General features: G+C 43.9%; 1 protein-coding gene across 3 annotated transcripts in view; it reads left to right on the top strand.

The window, feature by feature from the left end:
- The first annotated feature begins 388 nt into the window (after nucleotides 1–388).
- The window catches only part of C11H12orf75 (chromosome 11 C12orf75 homolog), a 37703-nt gene continuing 22382 nt past the window's right edge, over nucleotides 389–15709 (top strand). For all 3 annotated transcript variants that reach the window (XM_077914796.1, XM_077914797.1, XM_077914798.1), the window contains exons 1-2: nucleotides 389–1001; nucleotides 13603–13627. In XM_077914796.1, the coding sequence (XP_077770922.1) occupies nucleotides 404–1001; nucleotides 13603–13627 (623 nt within the window). In that variant the 5' untranslated portion in view covers nucleotides 389–403. The remainder of the gene's footprint in view (nucleotides 1002–13602; nucleotides 13628–15709) is intronic.

The following is a 15709-nucleotide window of genomic DNA, read 5'->3' as shown; positions in this document are numbered from 1 at the left end:
ATTCCAACGGACTTAAGAGCAGGAATAGCTGGCATTTATTTAGGATCAGGCTCTGTGTTAGGTGCTTTACACGGACCTGACTTATTACTGCTACTCACAGGTAAAACAACGGATACACCAATGGGGTAAGTAACTTTGCTGAGGTCTCACAATTGCTAAGGGCAGAGCAGGGATTGTAGCTCGGCCAGTGTGACTCCAGTGACACTGGCCCGAATGTTAGGTTACAGGGTCCCGGTGAGTTCGCAGCTCCGTGGTGCCCCGAGGTCGGGCAGGCGTCGGGACTGCGGCGGGTGCAGCTACCGTGGAGCGGGCGGGTCGGCCAACCTCAGGGAGACTCGGCTCCCGGCCAGCCCGAGGGGATCCCCGGGGATCAGAGGCGCCGTAGCTTCCTGCGAAAGCAGAGATGGCTTTGGGGTCGGCTCCAGACCCGAGTACCTTTCAGGATGGGCGAGTCTGCCGCGGCCCCTCCCGCCCGCGCCCTGAGGCGGGGGGCGGGGGGGAGGGGCCGGGGGCAGGGGGGCGGGTGGGCGCCGCCCCCGCCTCGCCCCCGCCTCGCCCGCGCCCCGAAGCCCACTTTAAACTCCCGCCCCCTCTTAGCGCCGCCCAATGCGCGGCCGGAGAGCCCGGGGACGCCGGGGATTGGCGGGCGCCGCGGTTGCCGGGGGGACGGGTGGGCCCGGCGGGGACCCCGACCGCGGCCGGGGAGGGGGTGCCCCGCGGTGTCCGTCCCCGCCCGCGCCCGCGCCCGCCCGCCTCGCCCTGGCCGCGCCCCTCGGCGGCGGAGGGGCTGCCTCGCGCCCCCCGGCCCCGCGCCCCCCGCGCCCCGGGCCACCCCCCCCCCGGCCCGGGCGCCCCCCGCCGGCCTCCGGCTCGGGGCGCGCCGCACTCCGCCTCCGTCTCCGCCCCCAGCGCCCGCGGCCGCCGGCTCCCGAGCGCTCGCCCGGCCAGCGGCGCGATGGGCTGCGGTAACTCTACGGCCACCAGCGCGGGGACCGGCCGAGGTGAGCGGGGGCGACGCCGGGGGCTCGGGGCGGCGGGGCGGGGCGGGGCGGGGCGCGGCGGGGGCCCGGCCGGGGGAGGGCGCGCTCGGGACCGGGAGGCGGGCACGCGGCTCGCTTTGGGGGCGACCGAAGCGGGGCACCCCCCCCCCGCGGGGGCGGTCACGACTGGACGAGGGGAGCCTGCGGGGCGATCCCGCGGGGGGGCCCTGCGGCGGGGAGCCGGGACCCTCCCGGGCGCGCGGATCCGCGGGGGAGGCGGGCAGGCGCTCCTCCCCTCCTCCCCTCCTCGCGCGGCCCCCGGACCTGGCGCCGGCCCCTCGGAACCCGACGCTGCCGCAGGAAAGTGCAGCAGAGCAGTTCACGACTCGCGCTGCTGCTGCTGCTGCTGCTGCTGCTGCTGCTGCTGGTTGGGGGGGAAGCGAGTTGGGTGGGAAGAACTGTAAGCGGGGCTCTGAAGGTTCGTCCGAGCTGTCCTGACGCCCGAGAGCCGCTGGGCTGCTCACAGGATTTCTCCGGAAGCTGCAGTATTAAGGATGTTTTAGAGAGTGTGATGGAGCAGTGATCTGTTCATGTATTTTTCATTAAAAATGTATATATTTGAACTTCTTTTACATCACTCCATTCTGTTGATTGGCAGGCGAGATCTCCTAGGTTTCCCCAGTCAGCCAGGCTTTGTGTTAAGTGACTTATTCCAAAACTCAGCCCTTCCTTCTTAACCGAGCAAGTGTCTCCCGGTTTAGGAATCTGGATCTGTTTTGAGTAATACCTGCTGGCCTATTTTAGAATCCTTAAGGATGAAGAACTCTTATCTCCTGCAAATGAGAGATATCAGATGCCACATCCTATCCCCACCAGCAAACAGCAGTCTGATGCTGCAGTATTTCCTAGCAGACGGGTGTGGATGCCCTGTCAATAACTTTGTGACCTTGGGCCTTTCACTTCCCTTCACCCAGACCTCTGGGGAAGATGGAGCCTAAAATTCAAGTCTGACTTGCTTATTTATTTTAATGTTGATTTTGGTATTTTCTTAGTGGAATCAAATGTGGAAATCTACTCCGTTAATTGGCCAGGATTGTTTTTTTCCTTTTTGTCCGTAACCACACATGGAATACTCTGTTTTCCGAGAAGATACTGAAATGTGGTGGGGTTCTCATCCTAGAGCTGTGAATGAACCCAGGTAATAATTCACTGGAAAGTTGATCTCTTACAGATAATCTTTACAATCTTGAATTAAATTCTCCTCCTTGTGATATGCAAGGAGCCGGCAGGGAACATATCTTTTCCATCTCCAGCAAGACAAGTTCGTTATCTTAGTTACCATCTTATGCCAAAAGGGCAAACAAGATTCTGAGAGTGGCCAGAAAACTCTGCATGGAAACCTGGAACAGTATCAGGGCCACATCCTGCGCCATGCATTGTATCTCTCAGTCTACCAGCTACTGGGGCCCCATGCAATCCACCGCATGAGCACCCCATCTTTAGAAGGGCTAAGAACTATTATCCGCATTAAAAAAATCATAGAAAGATTTGTAACATTTTCTTTGCAGTGGAGCTAGGTTAGTTCATTTACATTTTTATTTATTTACAAACTGCTTGTCAGATTTGGGGGTAGGAGGGAGGGGTTTCATTGATAAATCAGATGATGATAAGGTCATTTGGAAATGGTGATATGAGGAAATGGGAAAATCTGATTCTCCTTACAGATACTTGGTTGACCTTTTTTCTCCCCTGAGATACACATCCCTTATTACATAAAAGTATAGTTATATTGAAAGAAAAAAAAAAAACACTTGAAATGCACAGCTTCTTGTTGAGTAGCTTCTGTTTTGCTGATGAAGAGCAATGCGTGTAAGAGCATGTTGTCTCCTCTGGCTTGCTCTTTGCTAAAAATTACTTTTGGTTCAGGGAAGAGCAAGATAGCAAGTGCAGACTGTAAAGCATTAAGGAGAAAACATTATGAGGAGGGACTTATTGCATCACCTCTTTGATGGATCTGCCCTGGTCTTTTGAGAAGTCATTCTCTAAACATTTCCTTGCTGGAGTCCAGCTGGCTGGCTTTGGAGTTTTGGTCATTGTTATTTAGAAATTTTCTATCAGCTGGTGGTAGGACTTCAGTTGCAGAAAGGAAGTGCATCAGGATGAAACATGTAAGATGAAGAAAAATAAACCTCAGTGCAAAGATATTTGAATGTCTTTTCAGTCGTGAACTTTGACATCTGCATTTGATACCCTATGGACCAAGTTGCATACTTGTGGTCTTGAACCCAAGTGGCATGAAATAAATGCATTAAATAGATGTGTCCCTGGGATGCCTGGGTAGCTTAATTGGTTAAGCATCTGACTCTTGGTTTCGACTCAGGTCATGATCTCAGTGTCCTGGGATTGAGCCCCACATCAGGCTCCATGCTCAGTGTGGGGTCTGCTTGCCCCTCTCCCTCTGCTCGTTCCTCCCCCCAATAAATAAATAAATAAATAAATAAATAAATGAATAAATAATCCTAAAAAAATAGATGCTGTCCCTGTCCTCCAGGTACTTACGATGCTCAACTTCTGAAATGTCCCACATACATACAATCCAGTAGTTATATTTAAGCTTTTCAACAATTTATCAGTCCATCCATCCATCCAGCCATAGATACATAAACAAAAAAAATACAGAGAAAAGGTGAGAAAGGTGCTAAACTTGGAGCCTGGAGAGTGAGGCTCAAGCTTCACTTTGGCTCTGTACTGGTTGCATTGCATTCCATTTCACTTTTCTGAGTTACAGAGTGAAAGCACTGTGTAAACTATAATTATTCCAGAGTAGTGGAATATTACCACATCGAAGGTGAAATGGCTTTCCCTGAACATTTTTCTACAAGAACATGGCAAATCTACTTCCAAAGGGTGAATTAGTACATTATAATAATACCCTTAAACCTGAAATCTCCGTTATAAGCCCTGTTTAATTCTCCAAGTAACTCAGGTAAAATGAGATAACTGTATCCCCTTTCCCTGAGCTACCTGAACAACTGCGTTTCTTGGCTTTTGTGTAGAAAAACTGGTTAATATGACAAATTGATATTTAGTAATATTTAGTGCTTGAGTAAACTTGATTCTGTATGTCTAATATGTGGGGAAACTGATATGTGGTAAAATGATCAAACAGCCATAAGAAATCAGTTCCTAGATCACTCAGGCCCTGGATAATTCCAGTTAGAGTTGTCCTAAAGATTTCTAACTGTAAGTTTATATCCATTGCACTGCTACATGCAGAGCACTGTACTTGACTAAGAACTTTTGAGGCAAAGGTTGGGCAGCCAGCAATGGACGGTTGGATGAACTCAAACTTCCATGCTCTTGAGAAGCTGATAGTCTAGGTAAGCTTGACCGTTGGAGAACGGTAGCAGAGCACAGGATGAGAGTACATTGATCAGCCAGGTGTCCAGGAGATGTTGAAGAATATAGTTTAACCAGAGAAACTTCGGGAAGGAGTTGAGCTGTCGGTCCAGATGGGGTCATGAGGACCATTTTGATTGCACGAGAGCTCTCTCCATTTTCATGTTTTACTAAGATCACTCTCTCAGTGTAGGAATTTGATTTCCCCCAACCTAGAACTGTATTGGGAGGACTTCTTATATTTTACGTTCACTGAAGATTCAGGACATTTTTCCTGCATAGTCTAGAGTCTAGATCCTAAACCGTAGAGAAACATCTGGATTAAAGAATCCATTTTAAAAGTGTTGCATTTTCCATAAGGCAGGGAGCTCTTGCTCTGTTTCTCTCTGCTCTCTAGCCCCACCTCTCTCAGCAATCAGATTCTCTGTCCCCTTGTTTTTCCTAGAACATATTTTTTAACTAGGCAGAGAAATGAGCAGCCCTGCGTTTAAGCTAATGATCTAAACACGTTGCCGTCTGTATACCCGCACATACAGATGGGTAAGCAAGTCTGTAACATAAGCCAGACAGTCTCTTTTCAGGTAAACCAGAAAATCCCTTGAAAAGTTTGGGTGGTTCCAAATATCTACAATAGCCTGTTTCAGTGCAGGCTAAGGCTGTAGAAATTCTTTGCAGCAGAGGACTTATTTCAGAAGTATTCTGCTCATGAGAGTTGATTGAATTTTTTAGTTGTAGTTTTTCTACCAGAGATACGTAACTGGCAACTGTCTGTTCATAACTCTGGCAGTTTATTATCAGAATGTTTCTGTAATGGTTCTTCTGCTATTTATATAACAATAGTCTGAAGAGGAGAAGTTTAATAATTATCCTATTTTGTCAGTGTACCTGGGGAGTTAATACAATCCTTTTGGATCCAATTATTTAGATTAGTTTTCTCTTCATCCTCAATTAGCTAGATAATTGCATTCTCTTCTTTTGATGTAGCTGTATGGTCCAGCCGTACTTTACATCTATAAATGCTTTGGTAGATCTGCGATGTTGCCACTGTGCTTAGCATGAATCTAGGCCAGATGGAGGAAATAATATAAAATTTTGTTGATAGCGTTCAAGAAGTCACTTGCATCTTGTGCATTTCCCTGCTACCACCCTTAGACTCCAACCCCACCATCCTTCTTTCTATTCCCTAAACCTGCTGAACTCACTCATGTTTTCTCTCTGTTTGAAACACTTTGCTGGAGAGCTGATATTTTGTTTATTTATTTATTGCCTCTTCTGTTCCCTTCCTCCAAATATAGGCCTCATGAGAGCCTCCTGCGGCTTGTTCCCAGCTGTACTCTCAGTCTCTAGACTGGCATCCAAACTCTCAATGGAATTTTTGGCTCTCAAAGAAATTTTTTGCTGTTGTTGAATGAATGAATATATTGGGGAAACAAGATACAGAACTAAGTCCTAAATTGTGTGGCTGATAAGAGCAATTGAGAGAATAAAATAAAACCAAAAGTAGTCAGGGTAGCCTGCTTGGAAGAAGTGGCACTTGATTTGATTCTGAAGAATAGATAATGTTTGGATAAGCAGATAGTGGAAGGGAGGGCATTCTTAGTGCTGTGTGAAATCACAGGGACTGAAATGGGCTCTGTGCATTTCAAGGCCGTAGGTCTGGCCTGACTGGATTTGGTAGCTCACATTGGTTATAGGGTGTTGGGAATGAAGAGCATTTAGAATAGAGAGCGAAGAGGACAGACAGGAAAGCTAAGCCTCAGAGTTGAGGGTAGGCTCCGATGCCCAAAGGCCCCAGTTCACATCCTACTTTTGTCATTTATCAGCTGCGTGACCTTGGGCAACTTGCTTAAATTGTACCTTGATTTTCTCAACTGTAAAATGGGAGAGTAAGAATAGAACCTGCTCCAAGATAAAATGAGCTCACATAAGTAAAGGGTGTAGAACAGTGCCTCGTATATTGTAAGTACTCACTGCTATTTATTAGAACGACTTTTGGGTCTGGTGTAAAAGAAAAGAGTGGGCATACAGCAGTGACTGTCTGGGGTCGGGGCAGTGAGAAGGGCCTGGAGGTGGTTGATGTCTGAGACCCCTGGGACAGCCAGGCTCAGGATGGACTGCATGGGACAGAGAAATAAAAATGAACCCAAACTAATGCCTGGGCAACTGAAAGGTTCTGCTGCCTCTGAAGGGAAGGTAGGAAGGTGCAGGTGATCAGTACGCTCTTGGAGGGTCCTCTTTGGAAGTGATGATGGTGAGTGACGGAGATTCGGAAGTGCCTCTGTGCAGGTGCTTACACCAGTGCTGCGACCGATTCAGACGTTCAGGAGTCCCAGTTCCTGGCCCTGACCTTGCAGCCACGTGGAGGAGTGTGAAGGTGACCTGCATGAGTCGTATTCAGTTCTGTCACAAGCCACATACCACGCGTATAGATGTGGCTTAAATTATAATATAGCAGCCAGATGTCAATGCCTTCCCTTAGGTGTGTACTTACGTGGCTGCCTTTATTTATTAATTTTTAGCTCCCCAAAGTGTAGCTACTCAACAAGAACAACCTGCAAATGAAGAGATTTTCTGTAAGAGCTTCCATATTCATGAACATAATTTTATATTTCTAGGACACATTGGCCTGAATTTTCTTTCTCCTTTATTGAAAAAATGATTTACGAATCTTGTTCTTTTATTGGCTTCTTGAAAAAAGAACATTGCTTTGGATGAACTTAAGAGTTGTTATTCTACTTCTTTTGGCCACACTGAGACTATGACATAGTTTTGGAACTATTATGGGTCAGAGGAGACATCACAAGCTGTCAAAATTAAAGACAGCTTTGTTTATCTTTTCTGGAGTTATGTTTATACAGGCCTCAGAGGGCCTTTTCTTTTCTTTTATAAAACAAATAAAAAGTAAGACATTCCTGCATATTTTTATTATTTCTCACAAGAGCCATAATCATTTATGTTTCTGATCATTTACACTGAGTGATATGAAAAATCTTTAGCGCTTTTTAGAAATTCTTCATGTAAATAATTTTAATTTTTTTGGTACGTGTGTTTAAATCATTACCACTCAGTCGGAAGATAGAAATACAATATAAAACGTAACTTAGCAATTCATTTACTTGTGAATATTTCCAGTCTATTCCATAAATTTTATACAGTGCAATAGGACAGAGATGCAAAAAAGTGTCCATAGGCTAGTTTTTCAAATGAAAAAATGTATGTGACCTTTCTTTTTAAAAAAGATAGATCTTTTCTTTATATTAGAATTTGGCATGTGGGAGGAAACTCGAAAGGGTAAATGTACGACTCTGAACAACGCTGAAAACATAATGGGCAGTATAGCTCACTCTTCTAAACTTGTAAGACTGATTAGATTATAAAAGAACATTTGTCTGTAGGAACCAAGATGTTCTATCTACCTAAAACTACTGAACCCATGCAGTGTCTTGGGGCTGGCTTGCTTTATTCACAAGGAATAGCATTTTGTTTCTGTCTGTGAGATGTATGTTATGTTACATTAAATTTAATCCCCAAAGAGAGTTTTTGGTTTTGAAGGGATGGGAGAGGACAGGATTAAGAAGGTATAGAGGGTTCAATGATGGTCTCTAAAAAGATGTCCACATCCTAATCCTTTGAATGTGTGAATGTTATCATACTTGGAAAAAATGATTTTTGCAGATGTAATTAAGGATTTTGAGATAATTTGGGTGGGCCCTAAGTCCAATGATAAGTGTCCTTATAAAAGAGAGAAGGTGATGTGGGGACATGGGTAGGACAGAGTGTGCACCACCTTGCCACAGGCCGAAGAATGCCAAGGCAGGAATGCTCAGCGTGGAATTTTGAATCTGTTGACACCTTGATTTTAGGCATCTGGCCTCCAGAACTCTGAGAGTATTTATTTCTGTTGTTTTAAGCCACCCAGTCTTTGGTGATTTGTTACAGCAGCCATATGAAACTAAAGCAGAAGGTTTTCCTGGAGTTATTCGGGAATGGGATATAATTAGAAAATAAGGAAATATAGCTTATGAACTATACCAGGAGTGTAAATAATTATTTGCTGTAGCAAGTACTGTACAGTTCAGTCTTGGTGTGTGATTCAGAGAGCACTTCGAGGTGGTTTAGAACCTCAGTGACCTCTTAGGACACCCCATTTTTATAAAACCTGTTATAGAACATGAAGAATACCTGAGAGGTTTTTTTCCCAATCCAATTTTCCAGTTCTCTGACACCAACTGGGAGTCCTACAATGCAGCTCACTTCTGACACCAACTGCCTGCAGTCTGTGTTAGTTGCTACAAGTTTAAGGGCAAGGTTCCACAAGATACCCTCACCTCTGACTCCAGTCCCAAGTATCGGGTCCTAGATTACTCCGACTTGTATCCAAGTTGGCAACAAAAGTGGGGGTTCGCACAGCTCCCTTTCTGAGTTTGATAATTTGCTAGAATGGCTCAGAATTCAGGAAGGCATTTTGCTTATGGGTTTAAATTTACCAGTTTATTATAAAAGATACAAGTAAACAGCCAGATGGAGAGATGCAGAGAGTGCTATCTGGAGTCATGGGTCCTGAGCATGGGATCTCTGTCCCCGTGCAGTTGGGGTATGCCACCCTCCTGGCACAAGGATGTGCTCACCAACTGAGAAGCTCTCAGAGCCTCATTTTTCAGGGTATTTTTTTATGGAGGGTTCGTTACAGAGGTGCGATTGATAGAATCATTGGCTATTGGTGAGTAAGTCAATCCCCAGCTCCTCTTCCTTCCCTGGGGACAGAGGTGAGGCCAAAAGATCCAAGCTTCTAACAAGGCTTGGCTTTTCTGATGACCAGTCCCCATCCTGAAGCTATCCTGGGTCCCATTAAGAGTCCCTTCTTTAGGGATCCCTGGGTGGCGCAGCGGTTTGGCGCCTGCCTTTGGCCCGGGGCGTGATCCTGGAGACCCGGGATCGAATCCCACGTCAGGCTCCCTGCATGGAGCCTGCTTCTCCCTCTACCTGTGTCTCTGCCTCTCTGTCTCTCTCTGTGTGACTATCATGAATAAATAAATAAAATCTTTAAAAAAAAAAAAAAAAAAAAAAAAAAGAGTCCCTTCTTTAGAATGGAAGAGGCTCCAATTACCCTTATCATGCAGGAAATTCCAAAGGTTTTAGAAGTCTTGTGCCAGAAAGACGGGACAAAGCCCAAATATCTTTCTTCGACCCCACAGTATCAGGTTAAGTTTTTTGAATGCTTGAATAAATTGGGTTTGCTATGCATTTTTTATTTTTAAAGATTTGTTTATTGAGAGAGCACACGGGGGTGGGAGGAGGGGCAGAGAGAGTCTTAAGTGCAGAGCCTGCTGCTGTGGGGCTCGATCTCATGACCCTGAGACCACAACCTGAGCTGAAACCAAGAGTCAGACCGGTAACCTACTGTACTACCCAAGCGCCCCTTGCCATGCAATTTTGAGTGACTGAGACTTTTGACTTTGAGACTCATTAACAAAATATTAAAATCTTTTGAAAGGTGTAAAGTAGAACATATACACAGTCTTGGTGAAGTGCTGCTTTGAACAACCAACAATGTTTAACTGTTTCCTACTTTCAGAAGGAAATGTTCTTCCTTACAGACCCCTAACCATTTATAATTATTATTATTCTTTTTTGTCACTGAAACTGCATATAATACTTTTCTGAGAATAAACCTTTGCCCCGTCTCTTTTTTAGGAAGATACTTAAAATTATCATCCTTTATACAGTTTTGGAAAAGAGTCATCAAATCTTTAGTCTTACATACTTTGTGGTGCTTTCATTCTATGATGAGCATTGTTGCCTTTTCCCCATCTCTGTTTCTTCTGAGGCCATTATAGTAATGCATCAGGCTGTGTTTAAACAGTCAAGAGTCATTTTGGCAGGAAATGAAGTGGTGCTAACAGGAATCAATGGTCTATCCCAGGGGCCTGGAAGGAATTAGATACCATTGTAAATATTTGTTTAGCAAAGGATATACCACATGAACCATAAACACAATTTCAGGCAAATGGGATTTTGCCACTATCTGAATTGTTCTAGATAAAAGTGTTTTTTTTTTTTTTTTTGCATAAATTCTCTAGAGTAGAGATTTCTTAATTACAATCAATATATAGGTGAAGTGTGATTACAAGGTTGTAGTGAGGGTAATAATGATTTTTCTTCTATTTCTATTAATTTTATTATCTTTTATTTTTGGAAAACAAAGATATTTTACATTTTGTATGCCTGATGGTTATGCCGAGGGTTTCCAACAATGACACATTTTCTCCCACTCTGAGAGGTTGTGTTTTGGGGCGTCTTCTTCTACCTGTCCTGGTTGTAAGCTTATCATTAATACCATGCTACCTTGCTTCTAAGATGCACATTTTCTTCCCTTAAAATAAAAAAAGGAGCACATATTACAATCACGTGTATATTGGATGTGGCGTTTCTGACATTTTTGCCCACCGCACCCCTGCGCTTATGAAATAGATAGTCCCCTTTCAATGAGGGACATTTGGGAACAGAAGAAATGGTGTGCTGACTTCCATTTGGAAGTGACCAGGCATCTGCCTGGGGCCTACTGGGATGCGAGGAGCTGATCCCTGCCAGGAAGCCGCTGTGAGGGTGCCTGGAGCCCAGGGCAGTTGGGGGCGGTGAATGGAGGGTTCCTGGTGGCTGATTAAAATCGGTGCTCCTGCTCCTTACACTGCGTGTTGCTGTTTTGAAACAAGTTAATGCACATGTTACTGCCTTGTCTTCTCCGGTGCCTCTATCTGCCCAGTACTAGAAACTGAAGCAGCGATTTTCTGACCTTTGGATGAATGATCTGAGCAGGGACTTGGTGTCGGTGTTTGCACACCCCCCTCCCCCTGCTCTTTCCCTACCACTCTGGGGCCCTCCCAGAGCCGTGTGTGTGTGGGGGGTGGGGGGGTGGGGGGGGGTGGGGGGGTGGGGGTGTGGCTTCTGTGCCCTCTGTTCACCCTGTGGACCGTGTTAGGTGGCCCTTCAGCTCTGCTGAGGACTCACGGGTCTCATTACAACCTCTGCTCTCTTCCCTGTGTAAAACCTTACAGAATCAAAGTTTCTGACGCCTCTGGCTCTCCTGTCCCCGGCCCACAACAAAACCCCAAAACATTCTCTGTACTTTTGCATGAATGTGAAAATACAAAAATCAGGATATTACCTTCTTTCTAGACTTTGTTCCAGGTTCTGATGCTTGTTTTGACCTTGGAATAAAGCATTCATCTGCATGGGTTTTTGGTAACATTAATCCTTTGCTTATTTTTTCCTAACAAAACAGCCCTCTGTTCTTATGTTAAGATGTTTTTTTTTTAATTTTAGCTTTTTTTATTTTTTGGTTTTATTATCTCTGATTCCAAAGCAGTTATTTATTTATTTATTTAATGATTTTTAAAATTTATTTAAAGAGAGAGAGAGAGAGAGAGACAGAGACGGCCTGACCATGAGGGGCAGAGGGGGAAGAAGAGAGAATCTCAAGCAGACTCTATACTGGGTGCAGGGCCCAACTCGGGGCTTGATCCCAGAACCCCAAGATCATGACCTGAGCTGAAAACTGAAACCACGAGTCAGACACTCAACTGCCTACACCACCCAGGCGCCCCAAAGAAGTTTTTATTTATATAATTTTAATGATAGTTGTGACATAGAAATGTTAGTCTTCCCTAAAGAAAGGAACAAGGTTTGTTACAAAGTTGAGGTTTGGTCAGAGCCTTGAGGAATTTGTTTGAGACATAGTCTTGATTATCTTTATCCTTTGATGTGAATTTGCAGTACTACAGATCTTAAATTAATATCACCAGGGTATAGTCTTTGCAGTTTTGGCACTAGCCTTTCCTGCAGGCTTATTTGCTTACTTTGTAGCACATCTTTCTTTATTTTCACATCTGTGTAGCTTGGACAGAGGTTATTTTAATTCCCATATGGAAATTGAGGTATTAATTTTTCATTAAATTGACTGCTAATAATAATAACTTATTGAGCTGTTTTTATGTGTCAGTTTGTGTTAGGTGTTGACATGCATTTTTTTAAAAAGTCTTCACAGTAATGTCAAATAACAAAAGACAAAACTGCAAGCTGCAGAATTGAATATGTGCATTTATTTGGGGTCTTAGGGATTGCAATTGAGGAGACAGAGGATTTGACCAAAATTGAAAACATGCTCTGGAGAGACAAAGGAGGTTAGAGTTTTTAAAGAGGAAAGAGAAGACTTGCATAAAAGTTTGGTCATGGTTTAAGTACAGTTACGTTAAACTATGTGTGATTGACTGCTAGCACTGATGTTAGAAAGTCTGCTTATGTCTATTATGACATAAGTGTCGACACCTTAGCTTTTTAGCTGAGTTCAGCAAAAAAATTCTGAGAATTTGGGACAGAAGATGTGCATGAGCCCCACATCCTCAGTGTCCTCCCCACTCTCTTAGCAGTGGTTCTATTTATTCTCTCTGTTGTATATTAACTTTCGAGAAAGATACTCTTAACTATCCTCATTTGACACAAAGAGGGAAGTGAGGTTTTAAGAGAGTAAAAGACACTTAATGTTATGTACCTGGGCAAGTTGGAACCGAGTTCTGTGTGGCTCAGATGAGGACAGTTGGAGGAGGGAGTGCGAACATGGGATGGAGCATGTTGTGACCGAGAATCTGTGATGAGTGATAGGAATGGAGTCTGAAAGAGATGGGTTGTTTTTGGTCTGTGGGTGGGAAGCAGAGATGGGGATGGAGTTCAGTAGCAAATAGGAACAGAGTTAGAAATGCATGTGACTCCCTTTGGAGCTAGGCTGGTATCCTAAGACTTCTAATTTTCTGAGGATATCACCTCTGTTTTGTCTTGTAATTTTACGTTGTGACTTAGTGCTCAGTATGACTTAGAACAAGGCCATGTGGACACTGGTATAGGAGGTGTGTGACTTAGAAATGTATGTATTTCCCATCTTGGTCAGTTTGTCTGTAAAACAAAGGGATTGGATTAGGTGATCTGTAAAATCCCTTCCAGAGCCGATACCTTATAACTTATGGGAATTGTTAAAAATGGGCAGAATAAATTCAAAACTTAAGATTTGAATGTAATGATTTTTTCCTACTCTTTTTTTCTTTTGAAATGATCTTTTTAAAATGCATATTTTCAATTTGTTTCTTCTAGAACATTATTTTAGATGGATATTGGGCTTCACATTTTTGTATTACTTCTATCACAATAATGCAAACCTTTTTTCCTTCTCCAGGCCCTGCAGGAGCAGCTAAAGATGCGTAAGTAGTTAATATTATGATTTTCTAAACTCTTTTTGAGGAAGACACTGTTTTTCATGATCATGACCTTTTGGTATATGTAGGTATACCTGAAAAGATATGGGAATACATGCTATATTATGCAAAAATCAGGATTATCATCTAGTCCATAACTCAAGTGCTGTTTGAAGAATATCACTGCTTTATTATTTATTCTGCCTTTCATTTGCACTGTAATTCAGAACCTTAAGCAAGGGAAACATTTACTTGTGCTTTCTTCCCAACTTAGGCTAAGATTTCTTCTAAGTGAAAGCAAATGGATGTGGGAGAATTAATTGAGCACACAGCTCCTCTGACTATGTGTCAGCTTAGCCAGCCGGGAAAGGCTGGAGCGAGCACGGGCCAAACACGCACTGAATTGTCTTAAAGTCGATGATTAGATATTTGAGTGAATGTATATGACCATCCAACATTGTCAATATTGAGTTGATATTTACATCACAGGACATTTAATCAAGGGGCATCCATCTCCCAAGATGTTTCTGGAACTCAGGAGCCCTTCCAGTAGTTCAGTCCTGCCCCTTCTCTGCATCTTTCTACCCTTAAACTAGGACAGTAAGGACATTGTAGTAGTTCACTAAGAGTTTGTGGTTACTCCATGGAGAGTGGATGGACCCCTGCCCTACCCACCCATAGTCGGTTTGGATGTTAATACTGATGTTACCACACACACACACACACACACACACACACACGCTAAGGAGGGTCCAAAGATTTCATACTGAGTGGGCCTGGTTGAGGGCTCCTGTGCATGGGGAGAGGTTTGCATGGTTTTATCGTCCCCACCAGCACAAAGGAAGGACTTCCCCAGCATTCTTAGCTTGCACTGAAGTGAGGCAGAAGCGAGGGTGGTGGGACTTGAAAGCTGTCAGTAGTCAAATGTCAAAAACAGATTTATTATTTTTATTAATAATAATTATTATTATTAATAAAAGAGGAATTCAGAGAAGATTAGAATGTACTGTAAGTTTTCCCAAGAGTTAAGTAAATATTTTCTATGGGATTTTAGGTACCCAAGAAGCAATATACATTGTTCAAACTTCTGGTTGTAGTATTTGAGTTTATTATCAAGACATGTAGCAACAACTAGTTCAGCATCCTTACCTTATTTCTCTCATTGCAGTGTCTGGGTCTCCATCAGCCTCTCCCTTTCCATCTTTCTTTCTTTCTTTCTTTCTTTCTTTCTTTCTTTCTTTCTTTCTTTTTCTTTCTTTCTTTCATTTATTTATGAGAGACACACAGAGAGAGAGGCAGAGACACAGGCAGAGGGAGAAGCAGGCTCCCTGCAGGGAGCCGGGTGTGGGACTTGATCCCAGGACCGCAGGATCAGGCCTTGAGCCGAAGGCAGATGCTCAGCCACTGAAACCCCCAGGCGTTTCTCCCTTCCATTTCTGTACATTGTTGCCAGATTCATTTCCTCAAGCATTCCCCTGCCCTGGTACGACCTCTGCTCAAAAACTTGCAATTATTCTCCATTGCCTGTTGGACTGAGCCCAGAATCCTCTGGGAAAAAGAAGGCCATTTATGCTTTTAGTCTGTATTTGACAGATTGTGCATGAGGTGGAGGGAAGCACTGCAATCAGCGTGAGCAAGGCCGAGGACAAGAAATGAACTGAAGTCCTGCACCATGAGACCACTGAGGGGCTCACACTGACCTCCCATGTTCTGTCTCTGTTGTTGCTGTTCCCTCTGCCTGGAATGGCATTTTTCTCAATTCTGTTTGTAAAAATTGCTATCAATTCTTCAGGGCTTATACCTTGTTCTTTGCAAGAAGAATTTCTTGGAGCTCTTAATTGGATAGAATGTCTTTTTCTTTTGAACTTTCATAGCGTTTTGAACCTTTCTTATGACACATCATATTGAGCTTTTATTAGTTATTTATCTTCTTGTCCCTCTTGGGTAGTGAAGGAAGTGAAATGTCTTACTCATCTCAGTGTCTCTCATAGTTATTTATTAATACTGTGTTTTGAACGTGGTATTTAATGAACAGTTGCTGAATGAATCCCATTGTTTCTATTCAAGGAGAGATTGATGTCTTGACTT

This window comes from Canis aureus, chromosome 11 (assembly GCF_053574225.1).
Source record: "Canis aureus isolate CA01 chromosome 11, VMU_Caureus_v.1.0, whole genome shotgun sequence".
Classification (NCBI taxonomy): Eukaryota; Metazoa; Chordata; class Mammalia; order Carnivora; family Canidae; genus Canis; species Canis aureus.
The sequence above is the reverse complement of the archived record's forward strand: the minus strand, read 5'-3'. Positions and strand labels throughout refer to the sequence as shown.